This window comes from Propithecus coquereli, unplaced genomic scaffold, assembly GCF_000956105.1.
Source record: "Propithecus coquereli isolate 6110/MARCELLA unplaced genomic scaffold, Pcoq_1.0 Scaffold137, whole genome shotgun sequence".
Lineage (NCBI taxonomy): Eukaryota > Metazoa > Chordata > Mammalia > Primates > Indriidae > Propithecus > Propithecus coquereli.
The window spans coordinates 2196870-2216526 of NW_012137969.1; the positions used below are offsets into that span (position 1 = coordinate 2196870).

The 19657-nt window shown below is 47.3% G+C and overlaps 1 protein-coding gene across 1 annotated transcript in view; it reads left to right on the forward strand.

Annotated features, from left to right (window-relative positions):
* The window catches only part of BAIAP2L1 (BAI1-associated protein 2-like 1), an 87430-nt gene that overhangs the window by 64688 nt on the left and 3085 nt on the right, over positions 1–19657 (forward strand). The window contains exons 8-12 of the mRNA XM_012639023.1: positions 708–875; positions 3427–3574; positions 5448–5655; positions 6241–6318; positions 7605–7782. Coding sequence (XP_012494477.1) covers positions 708–875; positions 3427–3574; positions 5448–5655; positions 6241–6318; positions 7605–7782 — 780 coding nt within the window. The remainder of the gene's footprint in view (positions 1–707; positions 876–3426; positions 3575–5447; positions 5656–6240; positions 6319–7604; positions 7783–19657) is intronic.

The window sequence follows — 19657 nt, forward strand, 5'->3', positions numbered from 1 at the left end:
ACCAGATTGCTGCCCTGGAAAGGGGGTTCACTGACAGGCTTTGGGGAGCCTTTGGGATTCCAGTTGCCAGAGCAGAGCCAGGCCTATGGGAGCAGGAGGGCTACCTCAGCCTGGCCTCCAGAGCTGTGGGGTCTCGTCTTTGCTGGTCTGTCTCTGCAAAGCCTCTGTTGGCCTGTGGTGGGGCGTCCCTCAGCACTGCCCACCACACTTCTCCTATCTCGGTCCCATACAGGCTTCTCAAGACAGAATCTGATTCACTTCTGTAACATGTGAATTGGGCTGCGGGGCCTGTCGCCTGTGTCGGAGGTGTTGCTTTCAGAAGGGTGGAAGGAAGGAAGCGATGATTGGCATTGGAAGAAAGCGATGATTGGAAAATAGTGGGGATTCGTATAGATTGCTCAACCCTTCCCTTTTCATTTTTGGACTTGTTCTTAATTGCTTACAATCCCCATATTAGTCTTAGGCTCTGTATTCACACTGAGAGGGCAGGTGGATTCCTTTAGAGCCAGAGCCTGTGTCCTTCTCAGCAAATGAGACACAGCAGATGCTCATAGATGCTTAAACCACTCGCTGACTTTAACTCAGAGCTCCCACACTTCCGGTGGTCAGCCAGTAATATGTTATCAGTGATACTATTTGATATAATTTTTGTCAGCTCTTCAAACAGTGCACTTTTGTCTTTAGTGTTGTTTCTTTTGGATTTATAGTCTGCAGAATTACTTAATTCCAAACTGCCCAGGTGGCAGGAAACCTGTGGTGATGCCACCAAAGTACCAGAGAAAATCATGAATATGATAGAAGAAATAAAGACTCCAATCTCTACGCCAGTATCCGGAACACCTCAGCCATCACCCATGATGGAGAGAAGCAACATGGTAGGAACCGGTTATCTCTTTGCAATTTCAGTTGTGTGTTTACAAACTTGATTTGGACCAACTTTACTCGAAGGACCTAGGCCGCCTTTGCTGGTGAAAAATCACCTGTCCTCCTTTATTATTTCTTATTTCTAGGGCCTACTTTTTCTCACCTTTATCCCCTTACCTTTAGATTTGAAATTAGCTGTGTAAATATTTAATACTATTAATATGTTTAGTACTGTCGTCTTTGTTTTGCAAATTCTATTACTGTTTTTAATTGTAATGATTCCAACTTTGTAAGTTTACTCCCAATGAAGGAAGTATAGTTGTCTCAGAGAATAGATTAGAAACACTCTGATGCCATCCTTCACAATGTAAGACACTTCAAGAAAAAAATAGTCACCGAAGTATTCACGGTAGTGAATTCACACATTACAGTTTGCTGTTCTTTCAACCTGGGCTTTTTTACTTTTCACACACACACACACACACACACACACACACACACACACGTGGAGATTTGGATCCAGCAGGTAGTTTGAACACGGAGGAATCCATTCTGACCATCTAAAAACGCCTGAATTGACAGTAAAGACCCTAAAACCGAGCCGACTACCCACAGCAAAAGAAGAGAAGGTGCCATCAATGGACCAGAAACACTGAAGGAGTCTCTAAAAGAGAGTGAGGCAGGATCAGTGTTTGGAGAACCAAAACAGAAGGAAACCTCAGCCCCAGGCTTGTGCAGGGCGAGGCTGCTGCAGAGGGTGGAGTCGCTCCTGGAAGCAGGGAGCACAGAGTCCATGGATACAAGAAGTGGGACAGAGCCTGGGCATTTCTTTGTGTAGCTGGCTGGGGGGCCAGACAGCCCCTTCCCCTTGTGCCGCCTGTGCTAAGCCACAGGCAGCTTTTGTTTACGATGCACAACTGTGTTTGGATCGAAGAGGTAGGGCACCCCCTGCAAGTGCCCTAAAATGATGACAAAAGTAATGAGAACAAGCAAAACACAGACCATCATATACAGTAAGAAGAGGGACTGTCATACAGTGTGAAGGTGGTTGGCCTGGGAACACCAAGCAGGTGAGGAAACCCAACATCGTGAAGAGGCTCCAAAATAAAAAACCGTCATGACCAGTATCAGCAGCAGGAGAGTCAGCAGGCAGAGGAGAAACCTCTAGAGAGAGATGAAAGGATATCACACCCACAAAGAATCAGATGGATAGCTTGCAAATCAAAAAGTGGATTATTATTTATAGTTAAAATTATAAGTCTAGGACTTGTTTCAATAAGTTCAGGCATAGTTCAGGAAGATGGATGAGGGTATGCATGAAACAAGAGTGATCATAAATTGATAATTGTCAAAGCTGGGTGTTGAGTATGGGGAAATTTATTATGCTATTCTCCTCTACTTTCATACACATTTGAAATTTTTCTAAAATAAGAGTTTTTTATAATTGGATTTTTTCCTCTCTTTCACCTCCCCCAAGAAAAACACCAATAGATGAGCACATTGGCAGAGTGGAACTGCTTAGAAGAGTGAGCCAAAGAACCTTCCTAAAACATAGTGCACAAATAGAAAAAGGTTTTTTAAAAATGAAAACAAAACAGAAAGAGGGGAGATGAGTGGTGGAGCCATCAAAGCATGGAAGACAGAGCCAGCTGCCCCCTCAGCATCACCACCTGATGTCTAATGGGAATCTCCAGTGCAACTTGTCCAAAACCAAATCCCTGATTTTCTCACACTAAGCCTGTTTTCCCAGGCTTCCCTCCCCAGTAAGGAACTCCACCCTTCCAGTACACACGAAACGTCAGCTGCCTGCTCTGTCTTACGCTGCAGCGTTCCAGCAGCACATCCTGTCGTTTCTGCCTTCAAAGCACATCCCAAGTCCAGCCTTTCTCCCTCTCCAACATCCTAATCATCCTTGCAGAGACTAGTGCAGTAGTCTCCTGCCTGGTCTTCAACACAGCAGCGAGTGTGACCCTAGATGAATGGAAAAGAACAATACCTGGAGAGATGACAGTCAAGTTTCAGAATATCAGGGATAAAGAGAAAATTCTAAAAACTTCCAGAAAGGGAAAAGATAGATTATTTACAAAGACAAGTGATTGATAGCAGATTTCTTGTTAGCAAAACAAGATGTTAGAAGTTAATGAAGCAGTGCATTCAAAATTCTGTGGAAAAATTATTTTGAATGTAGAATTCTGTAGCCAGTTGGCACTTAAGAGGGATCCTAAAACCTATAGAAACAAAAAGTAGATTAGTGGTTGCCAGAGAAATGGAGAATAACTTTTTTGTTTTTCTTTTTTTAAGACAGCGAAGGCAAAAATGAGAAGAAACAGAGTGTGTGGTACTCTTGAAATGATTCAAAACGGGGCATTCATACTTACCTGGCAGGGGAGATACCATGATCACAAAATGGGGCATTGCCCTACAACTAAGAGAATTTGGGGAAGAAGATGGAATTTAAAGCATGTGATTAAAAAAAAAAAAAAAAACCAAAAAAACCCCACTCTGGGAATCTGTATAATTCCAGTTCAGTGTTATATTAGACTAATAACAAATTTTTCACAGGTTGGGAAAGACTATGACACCCTTTCTAAATACTCGCCAAAGATGCCCCCAGCCCCTTCAGGCAGAGCATATACCAGCCCTTTGATTGATATGTTTAATAACCCAGCAGCAGTCGCACAGAATTCAGAAAGGATAAATAATTCAACAGGTAAGAAACTTCGTTTGATTTCTTTGAAGATACCTTTTTCAATTTTTAAAAATAATTTGTGAAGTAAATATTTTGGGTAAATGTATTATAAGATAAAGGCAAACAAACAGGTATAGTAGGTGCATTCAGCCCCAGCTTGGAGAAGTGTAAGCTCAAGACACATAGGTGTAGACCATAAGGCATTTCAATAAGTGGCACATTTTTGTGATATATACTGATTCTATAAACTGACGTTTATACAGAACAAACATGCCGCTGAGAGTTATTATATTTAAAAATAAATGGGACAAAATGTGCATAGCCTTGCAGTGTGTTCCATATTTGGTGGAAAATGTAATAATTTTTTTTTAATAAACTATAAAAGTTCAAGTGACAAAATTATGGTTATTATTCTTACCAATAGGCTTAGTCTGAATTCTAATCAGCATTTTTCATCATCTCTAACACAGTGCCTCCTGCTTTGTGGAGGCTTAAGTCCTAACTACTTAAATTTCTTAACTTTGTTGATTATATCTCAGCGAATCAGGATCAGTTATTGTTTGCAGATGTTTCGGGCTGCTTCATTGGTTAGGCCCCCCACTTCCTACACGCCGTCTTTGGCACTCAGGACCCTCGAGACCTGTGCTGTGGCCCCTGACCTGCCAGTGTGGGGTGTCTGCTAGGCCCCTTTGGTGTGAGTGTTGTGGGAATTGAGTCGTGTGCCGGAGAGAGCCTGCAGATGATAGCATTTGAAGCTGTTGAGCAAAGATGAGAGATTGCCCGAATGACGACAGGCATAGCTTAGCAGAGGAAGATGATAGTCTGTAGTCATTGGCCTTTGAAGGAAGTACTGTGTGTTATATAAAATATAAAGTTAAAATATATAATGCTATACACAACCCCAGTCATTTAAATAACTCTGGTTCTTGTTGGTAAAAGCTAAACGAAAATTGCTGGTGGATTCAGTATTACCTAGGTAACTAGAGAGTGGCATGTTAAGGAGACAGCAAGGTTTATGTTGTAACTATTAAGAATTTGCAAGAATAAAGCAGAAAAAGATCTTGCATTGTTTTAAATTAAATATGCTAGATGTATTACTAGCTTGGCAAAATTTTAGTGGGGGAGAAAAAAAAGAAAAAAAAAATCTCCATTCTGCTTTTTGTTTTTTCATGGAGTGGAAATATCAGCCTGTGTTTGAATTGAGACATGAACTGGCAGCCTCATGCTTCTCCATGAGACGTGGCTGTGGGGCTGGTGTGCCCGCCCGGCTCCCGACTCTCATCTTTTGCTGGCTGTGTGATCTGCCAGTGTGGTTGGTAGCGGTGCCTTCCTTCGAAGGAGCCTGGCGAGCTGGTGGCTGTGAAGTGTTGAGAGTGTTGTCAGGCACTTAGTGAGGGCCCGATAAACAGAGTCCATCCTCATTGCACCCTTACCGCGCTGGGGGTGAGAAGCAGCCAGGTTGGCAAGAACATCTGCATTTCCAATTTTCTCCTCTTCTTTGTGTATGTTGGCAGTTGGATTAGAGCTGCTGCCTCAGCCTGCCTTTGGTGTTGGAGCAGTGTGCCTTTCTAAGAAGAGCCGTCCCAGTTCAAATCAGCACAGTTAGAGCCAGCACATGCTGGCTTGTTCTCTAGGTCTGGAAAGAAGCCCTCAGCCGCAGGGACCCTCCTCTGCACTGTCAGAGCCCTCAGGCCATAGGCTGTCTCTGTTTTGTCGCAGTCCCTGTCCCATCCAGGCAATGACAGGGGCAAGGAGCTGTGGCACAATTAGAATTTCTGTGGAAGAACTGTGTGGGCAAGCTGGGAACAGATGGGTTTCTGCGATTTGCTTGTTTGAACGTGTGGATCGATTATCATTCTTTGAAAAGCTGTTACTGCTACGCTGACTCTGACAGATACTTCAGAAGATGCCAGTTTACAGCGATCAGTTTCCGTTGCAACTGGACTGAACATGATGAAAAAGCAGAAAGTAAAGACCATTTTCCCACATACTGCTGGCACCAACAAGACCTTACTGAGCTTTGCACAGGGAGACGTCATCACGCTCCTCATCCCTGAGGAGAAGGACGGCTGGCTCTACGGAGAGCATGACACCTCCAAGGCGTGAGTAAAGTTTATAGTTTAGTTCTAATATAATCTCAGGCTATTTTCTGTATGTGCATATACAGGTAGATTTAGTGCATGAATAGATTATTAGGTCATATGAAGTCACCTCTCTGAAAGTGGTTTTAAATATTCTTTTGTTTTTTTAAAAAAAATTGGCTTTGGATTTCTCAAGGAGAATCTGTGTATCAGATATAATTTGTTAAGATTTAACACATATAATAGTTTCAATGCCATCCTCATCATGTCAACCATGAGTGTATACACAAGCCTTAATGTAACTGAGTCAGTTTTCTGGGTAGATTTTTCAAGTATATTACATATAAAACCAATATGAAAGAAAGGGAATCCAAGTCAAATGAATATAATATATAAAATACACATTGTTTTGTGTGTGTATGCAAAGTGCATACTCATTTATAAGAAGGCTTAATTTCATTCAGTCCACACATGGCCCCGTGTGGTGAAAACGGACCCATCTGCCCCTGAGCTACCGTCAGGACATTCTTTAGTGTTTACTGTTGACTCATCTACTGCAGATACCACAAAAATGTCTTTTTTATTTTTCTCACTCTTCACCTATAGGAGGGGATGGTTCCCGTCGTCATATACAAAGTTGCTGGAAGAAAATGCAAAGGAAACAGTGACTATGCCCACGCCAAGGTACTGCGTGAAAGTGGCTCAGGTCTCCCCACAACAGAAAACCTTTACCCTGTGTTTCCAGGCATAGCGGAATTATAATCTAGACGTGCAGCAAGCCCCACTGTCAAACCTTGGACAGGACCTTGTTGACTAACTAGTCAGAAATAGAGTTTACGGCCCCACGGTGGTCTCTGTTGTCCATGAGCTTTACTCACCATCTGCTGTGAGGAGACTGACCCAGACCCCCTCCCCCTCACCCCTCCAGCTCTCTGAACCCTCTCGCTGCCCCGCCCCACACCTACTGGTTGCTGAATCCAAGGCGCACATTTTCTGTCCTTATCTTAGCAGCCCTTAACGCTGCTGTGCACCTTTTCTAGGGATGTTTTCTTGCCTTGGCTTCTTGAGCAGTGCCGTCTTCCTTCTGCCTCAGTAGCCTCCCTCTTCGGTGCCCCCTGCAGCCCTTCTCCTGCCCGTCCATTAAACGTTGGCGTTCCTCGGGGATCGTCCTTTTCCTTTGTGCTGGGCTGTCTCCTCTACTCCTGTAGCTTGAACTACACCCATGGGCTTCCCTTAGCACCTCTGCACCGATAACCCCCAATCCATATCCTAGTCCAGATTATAATAATAACAGTTATCGCTGAGACTGTCTAAAGTGCTTTGTTGATTAGCTCATTCTCACAACAGTTCTGTGAGGTAGGACCCCACTTTAAAGAGTGAATCTGAGGCACAGAAAGGTTGAATAACTTGCTCAAGGACACACAGCTAGAAGTGGCAGAGCCAAGACCAGAACCCAGGAAGATCTCTTCCAAGCTTTGATGTAAATGTTTGAATGTGTAGTAGGTGGCTCTAGTTGGCTGTCCCATGAGTCCTCAGAAATGACACGTCCACATTTAACTGGTCATTTTTACCCTAAACTGCCTGGTCCTCAGTGTTCTCCCAGAAAGCCCCTAAACTGTCAGCTGTCCAGGCAGAACACCTCCAGGTCCTCCGTTAGACATGCTTAAGGTCCTGACACCTTCTACGTATCTTCGTCCCTAGCAGAATAGCTAAAATGCCATTGTGCCAAGAAATGAAAACTAAGTACCATTAAAGAATTTCTTCTGAGTATGCATGTGTAAACCAGTGAAGACATTGCAGTGTTTTGTGTAGATATATGTACGGTGTGTGTGTCGTAATCCCCTCCTGCCTCCCCCTTTTTGATTAGTGATCTGCCATTACTGTCATCCTTGGCCATGGGACATTCAGGATGTTTGGGATTGAGGTGGCAGGACCTTATCTAACTTGTATTCTCTCACTTTGGTTTTGAGCCCGACGCCGGTGAGAAGCATCAGCACTGTGGACTTAACTGAGAAGAGCAACGTCGTCATCCCCCCACCCGATTACTTGGAATGCTTGTCCATGGGAGCAGCTGCAGACAAAAAAGATGTTGCCAGAAATATTTCTACCTTCAAAGCACCAGTGTCCAAGCCAGAAACCACGTCTCCTGTGAGTAAAGCCACAGAATGTCCTGTGTACTGGACTCACTGTCCCCCTCACTAGGGAGGCCTATGTTACTGTCCCGCCTTAACTGTCTTGCTCTGCCCCAGGAGGAGGATGGTGTGTGGGAGGGCATTTTCTCCTTTGTTCTTCTAAATTCCCTTCTTTGTCTCACAGCCTTTAACCTCCTTGACTTCAGTCTGTCTCTTGTTTTTACTTTATCTTCTCAATGACAGTTTACGTACAGTAGGCCCATAGTTTGCTGGATTTTATTGTTTTTTGTTTTATTAAGAGACAGGGTCTTGCTCTGTTACCCAGGCTGGAGTGCAGCGGTGTGATCATAGTTCACTGCAGCCTCGAACTCTTGGGTCCAGGAGATCCTCCTGCCTCAGCCTCCCAAGTAGCTGGGACTACAAGCATGTGCCACCACGCCCGGCTAATTTTTAATTCTTTTGTAGAAATAGGGTCTTGCTATGTTGCCCAGGTTGGTCCTGCACTCGAGTGATCTTCCAAAAAAAGTGCTGGGATTATAGGCATGAGCCACCGCACCCGGCCTTATTAGATTTTTAATCTCCCCTTGCTTTTGGTCATGGCTATAGTCCTTTTGTCGTTTAATCACCTTTTTCTGCATTTTCTTCCATTTTCATATTGTTTTCTGAAGGGATGCCTAATGTTAAAGGTGGTAACTTTATCTTTCTTCGAAAATGGAAACCCATACCAGGTGCTGTGTAAATTCTGTATGTACATTACCTTTAATCCTAAACAACGCTGTAAGTCAGAGGGGGACCCGGGCTCAGGGAGTCACTTACTCCATCCCTTCCTTCGACAACTGTGCATGGAGCGTCTGCTGAGCGCCCAGCCCTGGTGTGGCCTCTAGAGATACAGAGACGAACGAGGCGGGTTCTGGCCTCTCTAGAACATCTGTCCTCATGATTGGAGGCGGACAGTAAATACAAACAAAAGTAGCCATGGCAAAAGCATGGGGAGAATTAAAACAAGGTGAGGTGATAATGGGGTGGGTGACAAAGCAGACAGACGTCACAGGTTGAGTTTGCTGAGATTAGCATGCCCTGGGGTAGGACCTGCAAGGGAGAGGAAGGGGGCAGCGGCAGGCAGGGGGACTGCTGCCAGGACAGCCCTCGGAACCGTCCTGACTTGGGACGGGGGAGCCAGGCCCCTACGCGCCTGTGTCCAGGGGCAAGACCTACAGGCAGAGTGACTGCTGAGGAGCAGTGTCCACAGCAGTGGGCTCCTCCGAGGAGGTGACATTTAAGCTGAGACCTGAATGACAGGGTGCCAGCCACGCAGGCTGTGGGGGAGCCCTGAGGAGGGCACATGCTCAGTGTGCTTGAGGAACAGCGCTACTTGTAAATTACCAAGTGACGTCAAGTCCACAGGGGCTTCTTATCCTCCTGATCTTTTTTCGGTGTAGACTATATAACAGGGCAGGAGGAAATGATGGAGGAAAAGGAGATGACCGAGAAGGAAGGCAGGGCCAGAGCACAGGTGCAGGAGCTGGCCTGGCCAGGAGTGGGGACGCGCGTCCACTGCAGTCAGTGAATAGGCCGCGGCTGGTGGGCAAGCTGGGTGCGTCTGTGCCGACTTCTGTCTTCTCGGCGGTAAAGGAAGATCGTCAGTGGCTGGGGTGGGCAGGTTGTGGTGAGCAAGCTCAGAAAAAGGGAGGCTGTGAAATAGGTGTTTTGAAGAATGTGAATAATCCTGTCATGACCTGAATGGGTGAAGGGCAGTGGGGAAGTCCCCTGGAGGCTGCATAATTGCTGGCGTGGAGAGAACAGGAAGGCCAGGAGGGGTGGTTCAGACAGCGGAATGGACTCGGAGGATGTATAGCTGAGGAGGTGCTCGAGATTGCAGGACGGCCAGGCAGTAGGGCCAGGTGGAACCTAAGCCTGCCGGGCCACCACCTTCCTCATGGAAGCATCACCCAGGGCACCAGTGGGAGTTAAGTCCATGCCACTTTGCTGGTTTTTTAATTATTTCCAGTTATGGTGTGGTCCTTTCTGTGGCACATACGTAAGCCGTCTCCCCGGCTCTCAGTGGGTTATGGCTCCACCACTCTGCCTCTTGCAGAACCCAAGCTACACAGGCGGAGTCTTCAGTTACGTGAAATGGATAGTCCTTTAAAAGTGTGCCCTGTGCTTTAGTGTGAGCCGTAAGGAGTTTGGGAACATACCCTCGTTGCAGGCTACCAGGCATGTCTGGGTCTGGGAAGCGCAAGCCTTTGAAATCTCACTCAAAATGTCTTTGGCTTCCCTCTTAGGTAAGCCCACTGCACGGTATATTGTTTGTACTTTTATTGTTGCAGATTACTCCAAATATCTGACTCCAAAAATTTTCCCCCAAAGGACACATGGCTATTGAAAATAGAGCTTTCTGACTCCATCAGCAGGGCAGGAGATGTCAAAGCAGAAAAACCTACTTGGAAGGGCAAAGATATCAAATGCTGTGTTATGAAAGGCCCAATACATTTTCAAACAATACTCAAACCATTTGGAAAGTCATATTTGGAAGTGATCTAAAAGCATAAGAATTCCTTTTGCCAAGGAAAATCTTTTACAACTGCATGTCACAAAACTTAGGATATGGGCATAGAAGGTACATTATTCAGGTGTGATCTCTGAGTCTACAGTGCTTTCCCTATTTTTGCTTGATTTTCAACCTTTCCTCAGAGAAAAATTCAAACATATGTAAAAGTAGAAAGAATAATGACCTGCATGCAGCTTTAACAATTATCAGTTCATTTACCAATCTCACTTCATCTCCACCCCACCCACGCTCGGTTCAATTTAAGGCTAATAACGTCAGATCTCAGATCATTTCATTTGTAAATATCATTTCAACTGTAAATATCTAAAAGACATGATCAGTTTTCAAATATATGATATTGGTATTGTGATATTGGTATTTTAAATATCATATTTAAAAATTGATAATTCCTGAACATCATCAAATAGTCACTGTTCCAATTTCCAATTGTCTCATTTAAAAATTGTTTATAGGCCGGGCGCGGTGGCTCACATCTGTAATCCTAGCACTCTGGGAGGCCGAGGCGGGCGGATTGTTTGAGCTCAGGTGTTCGAAACCAGCCAGAGCAAGAGCGAGACCCCGTCTCTACTAAAAATACAAAGAAATTAATCGGACAACTAAAAATATATAGAAAAAATTAGCCGGGCATGGTGGTGTGTGCCTGTAGTCTCAGCTACTTGGGAGGCTGAGGCAGGAGGATCCCTTGAGCCCAGGAGTTTGAGGTTGCTGTGAGCTAGGCTGACGCCACGGCACTCTAGCCCGGGCAAAAAGAGCGAGACTCTGTCTCAAAAAAAAAAAAAAATTGTTTATACTATCATTGTTTGAATCTGGATCCAAATCAGCTCGTTGCAGTGTAATTGCTTGATAAGTCTTGTGAGTGTATCGACAGGTCTCCCTTTCTGTCTCTTCTTCCTGGTAATTTATTTGTAGAAGAACCAGCTGTTTGTCCTGGAGCGTGTCCCCAGTCTGGGTTTGCCGATTGCATCCACATGGTGTCCGTTACCGCATATACTGCCCTGTGGCTCCTGTGTTTCTGGTGAATGGGTAGTTAGGGCTGAAGCCTTGATCAGAGTCTGTGTTGTGTGGCTGCTTTCGCTAGAGCATCTCATCAGTGGAGGTGGCCGCTTCCATCTGGAGGCCGGATTGTCTTTTTATGATGTTAGCAGCTGTTGGTGATCACCTAGCCCTACGCTCTATGAAGATTGTATAGTGCCTTTTAAGGTAAAAGAATCTTGCCCAAATCTCCTAGTTAGCCCTGGAATTATAAATGAAAACACTGGCACTTTGGCCAACACATGATAGTCACCAGTTTTAGAAAATGAAAACATGTTTTGTTTTCAGTGTGTTTCCCATGTGGCTAAAGCCTGGTGAAGGAAGCCTTCATGCAGTAGTTCCTATTGCATGGAACTGGATAAATTGAAACATCTTGATTTTAAATATGAATATAATCGATAATGACACGTTATTCCTTATTTAGCATTTGGTAGTTTAAATGTGGCCTAGCTTTATTTTTATACCTCTTTGTTGGCTGAATCATGACAATCTGTCAGAAGGCTGTGTTGACCAGTGCTGAGACCTCACTGGAGTGATCTGAGGACTGCGAACAGTGCCGGGCCCTCTTACTGGCTCCCCACTTCCTCGAGCAGCAGAGCCTTAGGCACGCCACCTTCTTCCTAGGCCCTGTCTTGGAAAGCTGGGCTGGGCTGGGGTGCCTGCAGGGGGTGACCTGCAGGGGCATCCACCATCAGGGCTGGCCCATGTGGACACCCTACTGCCCTTCCCACCTCAGCGTGCCCTCGGCCTCCCGCCCGTGGGCTTCAGCCTGCGCCCTCCGCAGGAGGGTTCCCAGCGATCCTGTCCCCTGGCTGCCTCCAGGCAGAGCTGCACACCCCGAAGCTCCCTCCCACCACAGACACACACACACACACGCACCATCTCCACTGCCTCACGTGCCCTGTTTCTGTCTCACAAACTAGGCGGCTTTCAGTCTTTCCTTTTAGCAGCCTTTAATTTTTGGTTTTATGTAAGAGCATTTAAAAGCCCCAAATGTCTAATGAAGATGTTCTTGTGTGGATTCTAATGATTTCAATTGTCATTGATTTTGCCAGTCTTAGAATAATTAATGTTGATTAACTCTTAATGGTAACTGAAACCAATAAGCAGGCAGGTATGGAGTTGATACCCAGTGAGGTCATGTTCATAACTGATGGCAGTCAGTATTTCTATGGCAACAGACGACAGTGGCCATAAACACAAGCAAATGGCACGTGGAGCTGCACCATGTGGGAGGGATCTTTGTGGATCAAGATGAGACCGGCACCTGAGCATCCATCCATTCAGCATTTACTGACCAACTTATTATGGTCCAGGCCCTGTGTTAGGCCCTCAGGACACAATAGGAATACGACCAACCTAGGAGCGGAGTCTCGTGAAGGATGTATTAGGGCTGTGGAACAAGGTGCATGCAGTGGAGGGTGACAGGAGGGGGACCTGGGCTCCTGGGAAGCATCAGAGGAGTCTGGGAAGAAAGCATCTGAGCCCCGCCCTGAGGGTGAGCTTCAACAGAAACACAGGCCTGGGCACTGCGGGTGCAGCTCAGGGGTTGGGTCCACGGTGGGATAGACAGGCCAGAGCCAAGCCTGCCAAGCTGGAGGGTCTGGGCTGCCCTGTGTCCTGGTTCCATCATCCTGGGTGGGATCCGCAGGTGGCTTTAAGGCCATGCAGTCCAGTATGAGAGGAAGTGATCATCCCCGCTCAGTGGGGATGGAAGGGTGACAAGAGTTACTACAGAAGTAAAAACTGACAGAGCTAGGGACTGACTGGTGTAGCCACATGAGACAAACATGGTTCTGTCTTTACTCTGGGAGCAGGTCTGCTTTACTCATGTTTACATATTTTATAGCCATTTTTCAATAATTCATGTAATTTTGAGCTCAGATCTCTAACGTGCCAACATTAAAAAGAAGAAAAACATTCTTATCTGAAATTAAGTTACACACTTAAGTACTAGAAAAACATGCGATTGCTTTGGAGGTTCTGAAGAATTAACTAATCTGGGCCTATGGCCCTATAGGTATCATTACATACATTACATAGTGGGTGAGTTCAAGTTTTTTTTTTTTTTTTTTTTTTTTTGAGACAGTCTTACTCTGTTGCCCCAGCTAGAGTGCCATGGCATCAGCCTAGCTCACAGCAACCTCAGACTCCTGGGCTCAAGCAATCCTACTGCCTCAGCCTCCCAAGTAGCTGGGACTACAGGCATGTGCCACCATGCCCAGCTAATTTTTCTATATATATTTTTAATTGTCCAGCTAATTTCTTTCTATCTTTAGTAGAGATGGGTTCTCGCTCTTGCTCAGGCTGATCTCGAACTCCTGAGCTCAAACGATCTGCCCGTCTTGGCCTCCCAGAGAGCTAGGATTACAGGCGTGAGCCACCGCGCCGGGCCGAGTTCGAGTTCGAGTTTTTTAAAGCACTTGCCACTTGAGAGACCTCCTTCTTACATTTGATTTAGATTATGATTAACATAAAAAGAAGCTGTCTTTGGGGTATTTATATATTTTATGATTTGACTGCTATATTAAACATGGAAAGAAATGGCTTTCTGGTGAATATTTTGTCTAAAATTCTGCTATAAAATAAATTGATAAGTTATCTCACTCTTCAGACAGAAATAAGGATGGACTCCTAAATTCACATCATTTATTTATCAATCCCATGCCATTTTAAGTAAACACAAAAGTAAGTTTTAATATATAGTCAGCCCTCTATTTGTGTGTTCCAAATTGTGAGTTCAACCAACCGCAGGTGAAAAATATTTGTGGGACAAAAATAGGTGTGGCCGGGTGCAGGGGCATGCGCCTGTGAGCTTGTGGTCCCAGCTCCTCGGGAGGCTGAGGCAGGAGGACCACTTGAGGCCAGGAACTCAAGACCAGCCTGGGCAACATAGTGAGACCCTGTCTCTACAAAAAAATTTTTTAAATTAGCTGGGCATGGTGGCACACACCTGTAGTCCCAGCTACTGGCAAGGCCGAGGTGAGAGGATCTCTTGAGCCCAGGAGTTTGAGGCTGTAGTGAACTATGATCACACCACTGCACTCCAGCCTGAGTGACAGAGTAAGACCCTGTCTCTTAAAAAAAAAGAAAGAAAGAAGTCTGTACTGAACACAAAGACTTTTTCTTGTCCTTAGTCCCTAAATGATGCAGTATTACAACTATTTATATAGCATTTACACTGTATTAGGTATTATAAGTAATCTAGAGACAACTTAAAGTATATGGGAGGATGTGCGTAGATTATATGCAAATACTATGACATTTTATATCAGGGATTTGAGCATCTGTGGATTTTGGTATCTGCAGGGGTCTTGGAACCAGTCCCCTGCGGGTACTGTAGGACGACTACATTTTCACCTCAAATGTTACCAACTGCTAGATGTATTAAACATGCTGACATGAGGTTTCCTTTTAAAATTCACCTGGTGGTCACAGCTACAGATTTTATTGAAGAGCAAAGTCCAGGTCAGGGGCCTTTTGTAAAAACTCTAAAATATCTAATCATTATACCCTTATTCAAAATACTTCTTTTAAAATAACATTGTTTTCTGCTTATAAAAATAATCCAGGGGTTTGGGGGTTTTTTGTTTATGGGTTTTTTTGGTAGAAATTTTGGAAAACATAGAAAAGTATTTTTAAAAGTTTAATTATAATTTCACTTCCAGTATAACCACTGTCACCATTTCATTCTAGTTCCTTTGAAATAGATTAATATAAACGTTTAGATACATAGATAGATATGTTAACCTCCCAGCCCACCCCACCACCTACACACACAGTGGGAGCACAGCATTTTCTCAGGTCACATCAAAAGCATTTATGGGAGCCCGACAAGCCCCCGCACTGCTGCCTGGCTTCTGCCCGGGCCCCAGCCTGCGACAGCAGTGGTGCCCTCCGACTAGCGCCTTCACGCCCACCCGTCGCATCCTCGGGTGCTCCCAGAGTGTTGGCCTGCACTCGGTCATCCCCAGAGGCAGGCGGATTGTGGGGCCTCGTGAAATGGAGAAAGGGGGGGCGAGTGCAGAAAAATGACAGCAGCTTTCTAAAGTCCACAGCAGATTGAGAAATCCAGGTCTTAGGTCTCAGCTGGCAGTTTATCAGTGTCTCTCATCAGAACACTTGCCTGGTAAGACACATACCATTGTCATCTGTGTGCTGTTATTTTAAGATCCTATGCAAACTGCGAAAGAGGGGAAACCACTACTGTGTCACCAACACACATCCTTTGCGGACACAGTTCCTCTGTTGGACAAGCTAGACGTTTCATCACCACCAATTCAGATCGGGACTTCCAGGGCACAGCTGTGGGAACAAGCAGGCCCACCAGCTGCAGGCGGGCAGAATTGGCATTGCTCTGGAGAAAGTAACTCCAGGCAGTGAAATTGCCCTTTTTAATGAGCCTCCTGGCCTCATCAGCCTCCTGCAGTAGCAGCAGGAAGCAGGGACCTAATGATCTGTGTGTCAGGAGCAGGGAAGGATGAGAGGTGCTTCAGTAAATGAAACTACGAATCGCTGCATCAGAGGGAAATGTTCTGCAACTACCCTGCCCAGTCGAGCAGCCACTCAGCACAGGGGCTAGTCAAGCACTTAAAAAGTGGAGAGTGCAATGAAGGAAGTGGATTTCTAATTTTAATCATTTTAATTTAAAAGCCATATACAGCTAGTGGCTACTATTTGGACAGTTGGGTATAGATCACATAAAATGGAATAACGTTCCATGTAAAAGCTCGATCCACAGTGTGGTCAAGAAGCTCAGACCATGGCTGAGGCCGCCGGGGTCCCTGGCACCCTTGAGGGCGGGGACACAGTCCTGCAATTGTGCATCTCAGAATTCTTACACCCAACTGGACCATCTTTCCTTAACTAAGATGTGTAAACCAGCTAGTGATGTTGGGGAAGAATGTTCTATCTCGGGCCAAACACTGGGATCCGTGAGAGCTGGAAAAGCATCTTCGCAGTTTTTTTCCAAAGTTAGTTAGTTAGTTAGTTTTTGAGACAGAGTCTCACTCTCTTGCCTGGGCTAGAGTGCCGCGGCGTCAACCTAGCTCACAGCAACCTCAAACTCCTGGGCTCAAGCGATCCTCCTGCCTCAGCCTGCCGGGTAGCTGGGACTACAGGCACGCGCCACCATGCCTGCCTGATTTTTTTCTATTTTTAATTGTTTGGCCAATTTCTTTCTATTTTTAGTAGAGACGGGATCTCGCTCTTGCTCAGGCTGGTCTCGAACTCCTGAGCTCAAGCAATCCTCCCGCCTTGGTCTCCCAGAGTGCTAGGATTATAGGCGTGAGCCACCGCGCCCGGCCTTTTTCCAAAGATTTTTATGTGTAGTTTTACATACAGCTACTGTCAGTTAACGCTGCAACGCTGGGGCATAGGTATACCGAACACCCAGCCCTGAGAGCCATCCTCCACAGAGTAGAATGCCCAGCCACGGACCTGGAAGATTCCCAGGGTTCCCTTGTGATGGTGCGCCTCAGAAGGTCCGGGAGGAAGAGCTTCCCCCCAAGTGGTTCAGGGGACACTTGCTGGGACTGAGGCTGGGGTCTTGTCACAGGGCGTGTTCTCTACTATAGTTGCAACCAAGGAAGTGTTGGTTCCTTGCTAACTTTTCAAATAATCAGACAGGCCTGCCTATTAAAAAGCAGCCTTCATTTCAAAGTGTGTTTGCCATGACCGAGCCCCTCAGAGCAGCCAGGGCCTCGGTGCAGGCCTGCAAGCGTCACAACGTGGGCACTTGGTTTCCTGAAGGAGCTGGTGACTCTGAGTGGTTGGCTTTTCCCTGTTCTGGTTTCAGTGTCCCCATTTTGAGAATAAAGGGGTTGAACTAGATCAGAGGTGGTGACTGGGAGACAAGTGCAGCCACAGATGAGGACTGGAATGAGTGGTTGACACTGGGCAGGTATCAGTCAGGGCTGCTGTTGTTGCAAGTGACTGACCCCCAGCTGGCCTGGAAATGTCCTGTAGGGATGTTCTGTGCCCAGCAGAAGCCAGGGAGAGGGGAGGGCAGCATGGAGACCGTGCCGGGTCCTCTTGCGGCTTGCCTGCCCTCTGCAGTGCCCCCCCCCCACAGACACCTGACTGGGGAACAACCATGCCGAGTGGTCTGAGCCAGTTGGGACCACCCTACAAGCTGGGGTCAAGTCGTCCCCCTCAAGGCACATGGCTGTGTGGTGGGCACCAAACAAAAATCTGTACAGTCAGGAAGGGAGAGTGGCCAGCCAAGGTCCATGCAAGGCATTTGGGATTTTGGGGCCGGGGGGCTGGGAGAAGTCACAGGTGTGCCCCCCTCAACCTCTGTTCCCACGTAGCCACAGTCAAGGCAGGGTGGCTGTCTCTTTCTAGGCCCAAGGCCATCGTTGCCTGGGCCACTTACAGGCAGTTCCACTCTTGGGGGTGCCTGCCTGGCCCCCTGCAGGTGCCTGGCTTCATGGCCTTGGTGGTGTCCTGTCTTGTTGGGCACACTCTGGGACCGGCACCACTCTGGCTGCCGGAAGGGGACACAGAGGAGAGGGAGGAGGGCTCGGGGACAGCAGTCAGGCGCAGCTGCAGCAGGGGGCTGAGGAGGAGCCCTGCAATTGAAACAGGCAGGGACACTGGGTGAGTATTGCTAACATCTTTGGAGGTCACCAGGTGACAGGCACCACACGTGCCAAGTCACAGCCTTTCCTGGCCTAGAAATCAGCGTGCGTGGGAGCAAGGAGGCAGAGGAGCCCCTGTTGACCTTGGATCCAGCAGGAGCATCGAGGTTTCAGATCGCTGCAAGACATGCAGATATTAAAGGGGAAATCTGCCTGAACATGTCCTACACCTTTTTTAAGTAAACGTTTTATTAAAGAACACCACATACAGCAAAGTGCACGAGGAATCTTCACCTTGTGACTCCATATAACCAGCAGCAGATCAAGAAACAACATTCCCAGCCCCCAGGAGACCACCAGGCCGGATTCCCCAAGTTCTGGTGCTGAGATGGCCACCTACGGTGACCCCTGGGGACAGCCGTGCAGCTGTGTGAGATGGCTCCTGTACAGTGTCCCGCTGTCTGGATAGAAGCCACCTGTCGTCCTGTTGATGGACGTTCGGGTGTTTCCAGTCTGGCCGTGTGGCAGGGCTACCCAGAGTGTCCCCGCAGTGCCTCGGTGCCCACGTGCATGCGCCTGCCTGTTCCTACTGGGAGTGGGATAGCTGGGCCCGGGCTGTGCTCAGGGGCAGCGGGACGCTGAGTGGCTTCAGGTCGCTGTCTTAAGAGTCGTTTTGCCTTCGTTCCTCATGGCAGAAGTGGTGTTGCTCCTTCCAGGGATTCACTGTGGTGGTTTCTCTCTCAGGTGTAGCAGGCTGAGCCGCGGGTGCCGCAGCTCACTGAGACGTGGCCGAGCCCCTTCCAAAGTCCGGTCGGGCCCAGAGGCACCCTGAACAAGCGGTTGGGGTTTTGCATGTGGGAGGCTGCGACGACTCCAGGTGGAGAAGGAAAGGCAGAAGGAAGGCGGTTTCCAGTGAGAGGCGGCGGCAGAGGGCAGCGCGGAGGCTGCTGGCATGAAGCGTGGCAGCCTGGCCGCGGCTGCACTTCCTCCTGACCTCTGGGCCGCAGGCCAGGCCAGTGGCTCTGGGCGTTCCGCTCTAGGCAGGCCGTCTGTTAATGCCAGCATTTTGAGCACACAAGCAACAGGCATCCTGGTGTATTTTAAAAATAATAAATTAGCCCTTGATCCTCACATATGAAAGTTATACCAGAGATGACTTATCCTGAGGCCTGCTGAGGAAGCTCAGCGTGCCCTGTAGGAAGAAATCGCTTTTGCAGCCATTTAAAGCCCTCCTAGGACATGCTTAGCAGGGCAGTTGCTTTGTGCTTCGGTGACGAAGAGGAGGCGCGAATCAGGCCCAGCTGCCCACAGACTGCACTGGCCAAGGGGCTCTGGGGAGGGTGGGGCAGGTCTGAGGCCACAGTCCCTGTGCCCCCGCCCCCCGCCTACTTTCTTTCTTGACAGTCTGCACATCCTGGGTGCTGCAGAGGCCGTCATACGGGAGGCCTGGCGGGGCCTCCACCTCCAGTAACGGCCTTCGCCCTCCAGGCTGGCAGCCGGAATGAGAGGAGAGGCTGCGTGCCCCGGAGCCCACAGGGAGCCCTGGGTTGCTCTGGGGATGTCGGGACAGTGTGGTCCGGCCACTGGCTGGTCATACAGCGTCATACTGCCCTCTCCTGGGTGGCTGTCTGACCAAGCTCCATGCACTTGGGCCATGATCACTTAGAATGGCAGGGAAGGTTTTTTTTTTTTTTTTTTTTTTGAGA